General features: G+C 40.0%; 1 protein-coding gene across 5 annotated transcripts in view; it reads left to right on the plus strand.

Moving 5' to 3' along the window:
• The window catches only part of MARK3 (microtubule affinity regulating kinase 3), a 108,983-nt gene that overhangs the window by 38,272 nt on the left and 58,292 nt on the right, over positions 1-12,419 (plus strand). For all 5 annotated transcript variants that reach the window (XM_061181317.1, XM_061181319.1, XM_061181318.1 and 2 more), the window contains exon 3: positions 1,718-1,771. In XM_061181317.1, coding sequence (XP_061037300.1) covers positions 1,718-1,771 — 54 coding nt within the window. The remainder of the gene's footprint in view (positions 1-1,717; positions 1,772-12,419) is intronic.

Raw genomic sequence — 12,419 nt, forward strand, 5'->3', positions numbered from 1 at the left:
TTTTAATTTATTTTTCTTTTTAAATTTTTTTTAAAAATTATTTTATTTATTTTTGGCTACATTGGGTCTTCATTGCTGCGCACGGGCTTTCTCTAGTTGTGGCGAGCGGGGGCTACTCTTTGTTGCGGTGCGCGGGCTTCTCATTGCGGTGGCTTCTCTTGTTACGGAGCACAGGCTCTAGGCGCACGGGCTTCAGTAGTTGTGACACGCGGGCTCAGTAGTTGTGGCTCATGGGCTCTAGAGCACAGGCTCAGTAGTTGTGGCTCACGGGCTTAGTTGCTCCGTGGCATGTGGGATCTTCCTGGACCAGGGTCGAACCCGTGTCCCCTGCATTGGCAGGCGGATTCTTAACCACTGCGCCACCGGGGAAGTCCAGCATAATCTTTAAGAATATAAAGGGGACCAAAAAGTGCGAGAACCATTGACAAAGAATCTTTGAACACTTTCCCCAGACTTTGACTACAGTCCCTTTCTTCAGTGGTGCTTCTTATTGGATCTGTGTTCTGAGGGACACATAGTAGGAACACAGCCTCATTGACATGGTGTGAGAGCATTTGTTGTTCTGGACCTCAGGTGCAAAGCTGGGTTAATTATGTTCCCTAATTCATGGCAAAGCCTCTCTCTTCACTTATGTTTCCTTCCGTCCCCTATCATCACCCCATCCCCCTTCTCGATATCCATAATTCCTAGTTCTGGTTATCCATAGTTCACTTTTTTCTTTTAATTAATTTTTATTGGAGCACGGTTGCTTTACAGTGTTGTGTTAGCCTCCACTGCACAACAAAATGAATGAGCCGTACACATACAGATATCCCCTCCCTTTTGGACTTCCCTCCCGTTTAGGTTACCACAGTGCACGTAGTTCATTTTTAAGCAAGAAAAGACAGACTGACTAGGTGAGGATGTCAGTGCAGGGTTAGCACAACTTAATTTTTTTTTCTTTTTTTTTAAGATAAGAAGTGCATATAATTAGAAGCTGTAGCTCTTTCTTCCTACATCTTAGTGGCTTATTTTTAGACTGCCTCACCCCTTTTTGAACAAAGGCTACCAGGTGACCCATTTGTTGCCTCTGTACATACTCATTTGGTTAGCCTGTAGATTGATCTGAAGCTAGGGTCTTTTCCTTCTCAAAGAGCTAGTGCCTCTTCCTCTTCTCTAAAGAGCTTTTCTATTTTATTGAAATAAGATGTTTTTAAAGTTTTCAGATTCAACACCAACTTATTTGTTCGTATATTTACTCAATTAACCAGATCCCACTTTGTGCCGGACACTCTGGAAAGCATTTTGGGCTGTATAAACCTATAAAAGCTATAGTTCCTGCCCTTGTATCCCAGAGTCAGATAAAATTAAACTGTCAGAAAATAATGAATAGATTTGCTACTACACTGCCATGTTTTTGGAAGTATTTTCATTGTATAATCTCTCTCCCCTCTTGGGAGGGGTTAAGAGGTGGTTTCTGGGAGACTTTTTTCCCCTGTGTCTATAGGTAACTTAAAATGTTATAAAATACCCTTATTTGCATGAAGCCCCTCTTGTCAATTATAAAATATTTATAAGGTGTAAAATATAATTGTAACTGGTTGAGTTTTAGGTTTTTGAGGTTTGTTTACTTGCTTGCTATTTAACAATGCTACATGTCTGGGCATTTACAAAACTATTACTAATTAGTCTGTAATGACCAAATTCTTAAAATCCATAAATATTAATTTTTTTCTAGGTCGCAATAAAAATAATTGACAAAACTCAGTTGAATCCAACAAGTCTACAAAAGGTAAGATTGGTCCAGTATCCAGTTTTTTTTTTTTAATGATTTTTCAGTGCTAATTGTCATCTAATTTGTCCATTAATTACCTCTACTATTATTTTTATTTATTGTGTTTAGTACACAGTAAAGCTTCCTCTTCCTCAAATGAATGCAACTTAAATTTAATATGGTTTAAATATTGTTGGATTTTTTTCCTTCGGTTGAAGATAATGATTTTTAAATGTTCTTAATAGCACAAACTGAAGGCTGTACTTTTAAATTGAATATTCTAAATATTGACTAGAATAGAGTTATAAAAAAGACAGAACAACATAGTTTCATGTAATTAGTCTTAAGCAGAGTTACACATCTTTCTTACAGCTAATACTGAGATCTCTAAAGTCAGCACTTTGGCTTTATTAAACTACCACAATATGTCTAATCAAGGAGTGATGATTAATTGATATAAAAGGAAAATATAAAAGTAAAACTAAATTGATAGTTGAAAACATGTTTGTTAATGCGCTATTGCCATTTGTATTATCTAATGTAGATCAGAAGTTCTCAACCCGGTGCATGGTAAAATCACCTGGGCCTCTTTTCAAAATCCTGATGACTGGCCTATGGGGAGATTTAATTGCTCAGGTAGGGCCTGGTCATAGGTATTTCACTGGTGCATCAGTGAATGATTAATGATCTTCATAATAAGATCCTTCTAGTTCCTTTTGGTTTTGCAGAGCCTTTTTACATACTTCATTTGATTTCTAGACTTGGCCTATGGTAGCTGGGGGATACAGAGACCTAGAAATAAGAACAGGAAGTCCTCTGCCACTTAGCTGAATGTGTAACTTGACCTTGAGCAAGTCACTTAACTTTCTGGATGTTGGGTTTCTCATCTTTAAAAATGAAGATAATTTCACTAAGTGAAATAAGTCAGAAAGACAGGTACCATATGATCTCATTTATATGCGGAATCTAAAAAATAAAACAAATAGACAAACAAACTAAAACAGAAACAGACTTACAGAAAACGAAACTGTTGGTTGCCGAGGGGAGTTGAGTGAAATAGGTAAAGGGGATTAACAGATACAAACTTTTAGTTATAAAGTAAACAAGTCATGGGGATATAATATACAGCATAAGGAATGTAGTCAGTAATGCTGTAATAATTTTGTAGGGTGACAGATGGTTATTGGACTTATCATGGTGATCATTTCATAATGTATTTGATTGTCACATCACTATGTTGTACACCTGAAACTAACATAATATTGTATGTCAACTATACTTCAGTTGAAAATAATAATAAAAATAACTAATTAAATGGAGATTTAATCTTCTCATGATGGATTATATTAAAGAAATAATACATATAAAAGAGTTTTGTAAACTACAAAGCAGTGCATAAGGTATTTTAAGGGTAATGCCCTATGTACATTTCTAATGTAGTTCTAGTTCTAATGGTTATTTTCTATTTATATCATCATAATTTTGAAACTCTGTGTGTGTGTGTGGGGGGTGGGATTAGGGTGGAGAGGGAGACAGATTTTATCTTGCACTGAAAATGTTATTTAAACAAGTGGTTCTGCAGGGCATAGTGGGCCTTAAGGGTTCTCAGGGTGGCCCTGGAAGGATCCAAAAATTCCAGTCCTTTGTTCTGAAGATGAAATTGTATCCATTTCCTTAAACTCATTTCTTCATATATCTAAGGACTTGGTACTAATTAATAAGTTAGGGGTTACTAAAATTTGGTATTCAGAACTAAAATTAGCATGTAGAGAAGTTTGCTAAGGATTCTAATTCAGTGTTCTAATGTTACAGATCTTCCACTATTCATGTGTACTTGCAGATAACTGGAATTCTAGCAGTTTTCTAGGAAGAATTTTATTATAGTATTGTCTTGAGTTGGTTGTGATTTTTCTTGCTTGCTTGCTTGCTTTTTTTCATTATTTTTGGTCATAGTTTTTAATTGCCACTGTTCTTTTTTGTTATTATTCCAAATTACTGTTTGTCACATCATTATCAATTTAGTACCTGGTAGGTTGTCTGTTTAGCTTGATGGTGTGATGCAGATTTGCATCAGCATTAATTTTGGCATATAAATAATAAGACCTTTAAGATTTGTTTGGTATAGTTCAAGTATGAACCATCCACAAAAGATTTATACTAAAGGCAGATCCGTCCAAGTTAAATAATTTGATAAGTGTAATGTTTTCAGTTTGTAGGGCGTTGTTTTAAATCATAAATCATGTGTTTGTATTCTTATAAATTAGAAGCATTCTATAAATATTTCCTTCACATTCTTTTTTGCTGAGTTCCTTTTCCATGGAAAAGTGGCAACAGAGTGGTGTATACCTGGCATCTTTTGCCCTTGGAATAGTGGTGCTTGCAGCTTGTTTTCTTCCTCAACACCACTCACAGTTGTATCACACCTGCATCAGGAACAGTTCTCTTTATATTGTGATTTTAAACTCTGGAGCTTGGTGTATGGCCTTAGGAGCTAACATTTACATTAAGCAACATTCTGCCATCAACAATATGCGATCTTTTTGTACTGCCACTACCAAAAAAAATGTGGACTGGCTCATTCAGGCAGTGTTTGAACACAGGTGTTAAAGTAGTGTCATTTCAAAATGTTCACAATATTCTGGCTTACACATTGAATCATGTACATCTGATAAATGCATTTAAGCAAACCTGAGTTGACTGCATGTTAGTAAACTGATGTTATTTTCACTGACAAGTTCTTCACTTTTCCTTTTAATTTTTCCAGCCACTGAGTGAATAAATGTTAGATTCTAGTAAGATATATTTTTCTTCATTGTTTTTGTACATCTCAATTTCTGAGTACTATCCCTGAGACATTTTCTGTTGATAAATGTCTTTTAGGTCAACCTTTAAAGAACTCTGTAATGTTGTGTACCTTTAATGGTTTTGAAAACAACAGGAGTGAAAAAAATGTTAGTCTTCCTCCTGGTTTTACAAAGTCATTTTTAGCTTTGATTTGGTTACAGATAATCTTGTTTTATTAAATTCAAGTCTGTCATTAAGAAGCAAGTTATGACTTTATTAAGACATGCAGGTAGGGCTTCCCTGGTGTCCCAGTGGTTAAGAACCCGCCTGCCAGTGCAGGGGACACGGGTTCGATCCCTGGTCCGGGAAGATCCCACATGCTGCGGAGCAACTAAGCCCGTGTGGCACAACTACTGAGCCTGTGCTCTAGAGCCCGCGAGCCACAACTACTGAAGCCAGCGAGCCACAACTACTGAAGCCCGCGTGCCTAGAGCCTGTGCTTTGCAACAAGAGAAGCCACCGCAGCGAGAAGCCCGCGCACAGCAACGAAGACCCAATGCAGCCAAAAATAAATAAATAAATAAATTTATAAAAGAAAAAAGAAAAGACATGCAAGTACACTAAGTGTAACCCATCTAAAGTTATTTTCTTTTCTCATCTTGGAGTAGTGTGTTAACGTAAAGAGGGAGTATAGAGTAATGGTTAGGAACACAGTTAAGCCAGCCTACATGGATTCAAATCTCGGCTTCAACCCAGCCTAGCTGTGTGACAAGTCACCTTCCTGGATCTTAGTTTCCCTGTTTGTAAAATGGAAATAATAACAGTACCTCTAGGGCTGTGGTGAGAATTAAATAAGTTAACATTTAAAAGCCCTTAGCACAGGGAGATCAGCTTGGTGCTTTGTGACCATCTAGAAGGGTGGGATAGGGAGGGTGGGAGGGAGATGCAGGAGGGAGGAGATATGGGGATATATGTATATGTATAGCTGATTCACTTTGTTATAAAGCAGAAACTAACACACCATTGTAAAGCAATTATACTCCAATAAAGATGTTAAAAAAATAATAATAAAATAAAAGCCCGTAGAAGAGCTGAGTGTAGTTCCTAGCACATGGTAAGGACCGAATGTTTGCTGTTATTGTGTGTCCTGCTGAATATTGGTTTTGAGGGAGAGTGGGAGATTTTTTTTTTTTTTTTTTAATTTATTTATTTTTGGCTGTGTTGAGTCCTTGTTTCTGTGCGAGGGCTTTCTCTAGTTGTGGCGAGCGGGGGTCACTCTTCATCGCGGTGCGCGGGCCTCTCACTGTCGCGGCCTCTCTTGTTGCGGAGCACAAGCTCCAGACGCGCAGGCTCAGTAGTTGTGGCTCACGGGCCCAGTTGCTCCGCGGCATGTGGGATCTTCCCAGACCAGGGCTCGAACCCGTGTCCCCTGCATTGGCAGGCAGATTCTCAACCACTGTGCCACCAGGGAAGCCCCTTTTTAAAAACTTTTATTGGCGTATAGTTGATTTACAATGTTGTGTTAGTTTCAGCTGTACAGCGGAGTGAATCAGTTATGCATATACATATATCCACTCCTTTTTTTTTTAAGATTCTTTTCCCAGGAGATATTTTTTGTTTGTTTTTTAAATTTTACCCTCACAGGAAATAAGTAAAGCTTAAGAATTGAATGGTAGGTTGTGGCTTAGGTCTCATAGGACTTATTTGCAGTAGACTACTTCTGATCACGGCTTATATTTGCTCATGTAGTATATATTGAGTACTGTATTAGTTTGCTCGAGCTGCTGTAACAGAATTCTGTAGACTGGGTGTCTTAAACAACAGACATTTATTTTACACAGTTGTAGAGGCTGGGAAGTCCAAAATCAGGGTTGCCAGCATGGTCGGGTTCTGGTGCGAGCTCTCTTTTTGGCTTACAGAGGGCTGCCATCTCACTGTGTCTTCATAGCAAAGTAGGGGGAAGGTACATGAGCATGCTGTTTGATGTCTACTTATAAGGGTACTAATCCCATCATAAGGACCCACCCTCATGACCTCATCTAAACCAACTTAATTCCCAAATGCCACATCTCCAAATATCAGACTGTGGGACAACTTCATGAGGTAAGTTCTGTTATTCAGGAAAGAGAGGCCAGGGAGATAAAGTAATCTGCCCAAAGTCCCCTAACCAATAAGTGATAGATGCTCGGGCAGTCATTTTATGATAGGTGTAGTCATCATTGAGTCGAGCATTAATGAACTCTAAATGAAAACATGTTTACCACAGTTTAGACAATAGAGCATTTGCGGTAAGCAATGTCCCAGGTATATTAGTTGGATAGGAATTCATTGTCATTAGGTACTAGAGCACGTGCTTCCCATGTTCTTACACGTATAGGCTTTCTCACAGTAGCTAGTCTGATAGATATCTTTTCACCTTCATACTCTGTTAGGTGAGTATTACTACCATCTTGATTTTCCATTGAGGAGACAGACTCTGAGAAGTTGATATAGTCAGACTCTGCAGTTCGTAAGTGATGGAGCAAAGATGTAAATCTTAGTCTGACTCCAAAGCGTGGACTACTTCCACTTCATTATGCCCCCCTCCTGTAATTAAATTTCCCTAACTGAGATGGGAACTAACCTGAGGCTTTCTTTGTAGTAGCTATGAAGAAGTTAGTAAATAGTTTCAAGGTTGAGGAAATATTGGGTTGGCCAAAAAGTGCCTTCAGTTTTTTTTTTTTTTTTTTTAATTTATTTATTTTAATTTATTTATTTTTGGCTGTGTTGGGTCTTCGTAGCTGCACGGTCTTTCTCTAGCTGCAGCGAAAGGGGGCTACTCTTTGTTGCAGTGCGCAGTCTTCTCATTGCGGTGGCTTCTCTTGTTGCAGAGCATGTGCTCTAGGCACGCAGGCTTCAGTAGTTGTGGCACACAGGCTCAGTAGATGTGGCTCACAGGCTCTAGAGCGCAGGCTCAGTAGTTGTGGTGCACGGGCTTAGTTGCTCCGCGGCATGTGGGATCTTCCCGGACCAGGGCTCAAACACGTGTCCCCTGCATTGGCAGGCAGATTCTTAACCACTGTGCCACCAGGGAAGCCCGTGCCTTCAGTTTTAAAGTAAAAATAAAAGACACATTTTTCATTTTCACAAAGAACTTTATTGAATAATGTATTCACCCTTTTGTTCCACTACCTTCTGCCATTTTTCAGGCAACTTCGTAATTCCATCTTCCCAAAACTTTTTATCTTTTTGAGCAAAGAACTGTTCCAGGTGCCTTTTACAGTCTCCCAGGGAATTGACATTTTTTCCATTAAGAGAATTTTGTAAAGACCGAAATAAATGGAAATCTGAAGCTGCAATGTCTGGTGAATACGACGGATGAATCCGAACTTCCCAGCCAAGCTGTAACAGTTTTTGCCTGGTCATCAAAGAAACATGCGGTCTTGCAGTATCCTGATGGACGATTATGCATTCTCTGTTGACTAATTCTGAATGCTTTTTGTCAAGTGCTGCTTTCAGTTGGTCTAATTGGGAGCAGTACTTGTTGGAATTAATCATTTGGTTTTCCAGAAGGAGATCTTAATAGAGGACTCCCTTCCAATCTCACCATATACAGAACATCACCTTCTTTGGATGAAGACCGGCCTTTGGTGTGGTTGGTGGTGGTTCATTTCGCTTGCCCCACGATCTCTTCTGTTCCACATTATTGTACAGTATCCACTTTTCATCGCCCATCACAATTTGTTTTAAAAACGGAACGTTTTCATTATGTTTCAGTAGAGAATCGCATGAGGAAATACGGTCAAGAATGTCTTTTTCGCTTAACTTACGTGGAACCCATACATCAAAGCGATGAACATAACCAAGCTGGTGCAAATGATTTTCATAGCTTGATTTGGATATTTTGAGTATGTCAGCTATCTCCTGCATGGTATAACATTGATTGTTCTCAGTTAATGTCTCGATTTGATCACTATCAACTTCAACTGGTCTACCGACCGTGGAGCATCGTCCAGTGAGAAATCTCTGGCACGAAACTTCACAAACCGCTTTTGACATGTTCAGTCACAGCACCTTCTCCATACACTGAGCAAATCTGTTTTTGCGTTTCAGTTGAGTTTTTACCTTTCTTGAAATAATAAAGCATAATATGCCAAAAATGTTGCTTTTTTTCTTCCATCTTCAATATTAAAATGGCTACACAGAAATTCACCAATTTTGTTAAGCCTTTTTTAAAATGCACTCTGATATGACAGCTGTCACACACAGTCTAACAAAATTGTTTCAAATGAAGTTAAAGACAACTAAGTGCTACTAGAGCCATCTTACAGAAAAAACCAAGCGAACCTTTTGGTGAACCCAATATTTCAAGTACGAAAGAGAAGTAGGCCTTGTACCCCACCTCCCCTTCCAAACTTTGCGTAAGTCATGTTTTTATGCAAATTTGTTTATTCACTCCTTCACTTAAACACTTATTAGTAAATACCTGCTGTGTGCCAGGCAGGCACTGTTCTAAGCACTGAGGGTACAACATTGAACCAAATGAAGTTCCTACTTTCATGGAATTGATATCATAGTGGGAGAGCAGCAATAAACAGATATATGATATAATGTCATGTCAGTGCCATGAAGAAAAATAAAGCAAGATGTATTAACTGTATTTTCTTATTTTTTGTATTCTTGATGCTCTGGCATCTGGGGCCTTGCTGACCTGAGATAGACTACTCCCCAGGGCTAGCTAGTTCCTGGAAATAGTAAGCTACTCCCCTGTGAGTACACTGTTCAGATGCAAACTAACCAGTGCAGAGCCCATGCTCTGAACCACCTCCCCTGTCTGGCTCTTAAACTCCAAGAGGCACTGTTTCTCTGCCCTAATCATTGCAGAGCCGGTATCGGACACCTAGAGACCGTACTTATACTCAAGAACCTGCTGAAATTATTCCAATGAACCAGTCCTCAGCCTACTTACCCTGCCTGGACTTACCCTTCCTGTGGAAACCAGAATAAAAACTCTTCCCCGTGCTTTCCCCTTGCTCCATCGGCCTTCTAACCCATCCTGGTGCTTCCTCACATGGCCCTGCATGGCGCTGTGTGCCCCCTTCTTTTGGGAACTATAAGTAACAAACCATCCTTTTAATGGCAGTCTTCTCCTGATCTCTTGGCTCACCATACCTGAATAATAATAGAACCTACATTTTAAAACACAGGATGGGGACTTCCCTGGTGGCACAGTGGTTAAGAATCCGCCTGCCAATGCAGGGGACACGGGTTCAAGCCCTGGTCTGGGAAGATCCCACATGCCGCGGAGCAACTAGGCCCGTGAGCCACAACTACTGAGCCTGCACTCTAGAGCCTGCGAGCCACAACTTCTGAGCCCATGTGCCACAACTACTGAAGCCTGCATGCCTAGAGCCCATGCTCTGCAACAAGAGAAGACACTGCAGTGAGAAGCCCGTGCACCGCAATGAAGAGTAGCCCCTGCTCACCGCAACTAGAGAAAGCCCGCCTGCGCAACAACGAAGACCCAATGCAGCCAAAAATAAACAAATTAAAAAAAAAACCAAAAACACAGGGTGAGGAGATAGTATGCGAGGAATGTGTAGATTTCAAGTGAAAAGTAGGGGTGCCCTCTTAATAATTCGTTTAAGAAACATTCTTGTTCTCCTGAACCAAGCGTTGTGATAAGAAGAGTCAGATAAGTACAACAGACTCTGGGTGAACCCATGTGGTTTGCAGTAAAAGTTTACTTAGGCCTTTAGGATCTAAATGTTTTTTACCAAGTAATAAAGAATGGAAAGACCTTTGCGGTCCTCCTTGCAGCGTTGACGTGGAGGTCCTCACTAAGTGTTCCTGGGAGGACTGCACACACAGCTTGAGGAGCAGCACCTGCAGCAGCAGTGGGCTGCCGAGGCCTGCGAGTGTGCAGGGCAGTGCAAGGCCCTGAGCTGGCGGTTACATCAGGCCAAACTGGGAGCCTTGAATGCCCTGGCTCTTTAAGGAACAGTCATCTCTGTGTAATAAACGTTTCAGTAATTCCCTAACTTTCCCCTGGGTTCTTCTGACTACGATTTTGTTATCGTAGAAATACTCAGTCTTCTCGGCGGCAGAAACTTTAATTGTCACCATACTGTGACATAATCAGTTTAAACAGTAATCTCTTTTTCTTAAACTGGAACCATTAGTTAAAAACAAATGTGTGAATGTAATGAAATAATTGATTTTTTAAAATACGTGTTTATGATAGCTGGTTAGCCAGCTTTAAACATGTATAAGGATGGAGGCACACTCCTTCCTATGCCATCTTGTTCCAGTGTTGTATGACTCTAGTTATTAAACAGGTTTTTTTTTTTCTTAATTAATTAATTAATTAATTAATTTATGGCTGAGTTGTGTCTTCATTGCTGCACACGGGCTTTCTCTAGTTGTGGCGAGCAGGGGCTATTCTTAGTTGTGGTGCACTGGCTTCTCACTGCGATGGCTTCTCGTTGCGGAGCACGGGCTCTAGGCACGCGGGCTTCAGTAGTTGTGGCTGGTGGTCTCTAGAGCGCAGGCTCAGTAGTTGTGGCGCACGGGCTTAGTTGCTCCGCAGCATGTGGGATCCTCCCGGACCAGGAATCGAACTTGTGTCCCCTGCATCGGCAGGTGGGTTCTTAACAACTGCGCCACAGGGAAGTCCCTAAACAGGTTTTTTTCTTTCATAGTTTACACTAGCATCTGTCTTCTAGAAACATGTACAATACTGTTCTCTATTCTTTCATTTGGAGGTTAAATCTACCAATCCACAAAAAAAAACTCTACCAATCCAACATAACCAACTATCTTGGGTCTTCCTGGTCCCTTCTCCAGAGTAAATACTCAGCCTCTTGGGCCAGCTACAGGACTTGCCCTCAACACAGGGCTAGTTTATTCCATATCTGTAATTGATTTTTTTCTTAACTGAATTTATTTCATTCTTGCTGAAGACCATTTAAATGGTTTCCTACCATAATTCCAGTCTGTTTAGGGTATTTTTGAAAAATGAGTCTTTTGTATTAGCTATCACTTCTAGTTTGGTGCTGTATACATTGGACAAGGATGTTTTCATCCAATTAAAATATCCGACAAGGTAGGGACAAGGCACCTCATTGGAGAAACCACCCTTTAGTTGGTCCTGCTGACTCATCAAGCAATTTTTGAGTAATATTCAAGCACCATTCTTAAATCCAGACTTTTAGTAAGAGAGAAACGGAAATCCCTGTGTTTAAAAAAAATCAAAATTACTGAGGAAAAAAAAAAAGGATTTTAAATTCAAGTATGTGCATAAATTCAAATATGTGCAAAATACGGGAATTCCCTGGAGGTCCAGTGGTTAGGACTCCACGCTTCCACTGCAGGGGGCACGGGTTTGATCCCTGGTCGGGGAACTAAGATCCGACATAGCCGTGCACTGCGGCCAAAAGAAAAAGAAAAAAAGTATATACAGCAGATTGCTGAATGATTATCGAAGTATTATTGACTATAGATTCCTTTTATCAGGATCTTTGTGGGAAATTTTACTTACACCCACTCAAGTCTGGTTGCTTTTTAAAGTTGGTGTTTATTTTGGAGCCACTGTTAATGGTTAGAGCTCTGTAATAGCAGTGACCTTTTTTTTGGCATCCCAGGGAATCTTACTTGTGGGACAAGCCAGGGAACTGTATATTTGGAAGCAGAGAGAGCCCATTCATGCTTTTCTCATGGTCTACAATGTAATTTACTCTTACTGTTACCACCACTGAGTTATTTGGGGTACTTTTGCTTCAGCCTCCTTAGGGCAGTCTTTTTTAACCCTTGTTGTGCAGTAGAATCATCTGTGTAGTTTAAAAAAAATTCTTAATTTCTCTTCTCTTTCTAAAGGTAAGCTGTTTTAAAGGTGACCGCCTCC

Source organism: Eubalaena glacialis, chromosome 2 (assembly GCF_028564815.1).
Source record: "Eubalaena glacialis isolate mEubGla1 chromosome 2, mEubGla1.1.hap2.+ XY, whole genome shotgun sequence".
Classification (NCBI taxonomy): Eukaryota; Metazoa; Chordata; class Mammalia; order Artiodactyla; family Balaenidae; genus Eubalaena; species Eubalaena glacialis.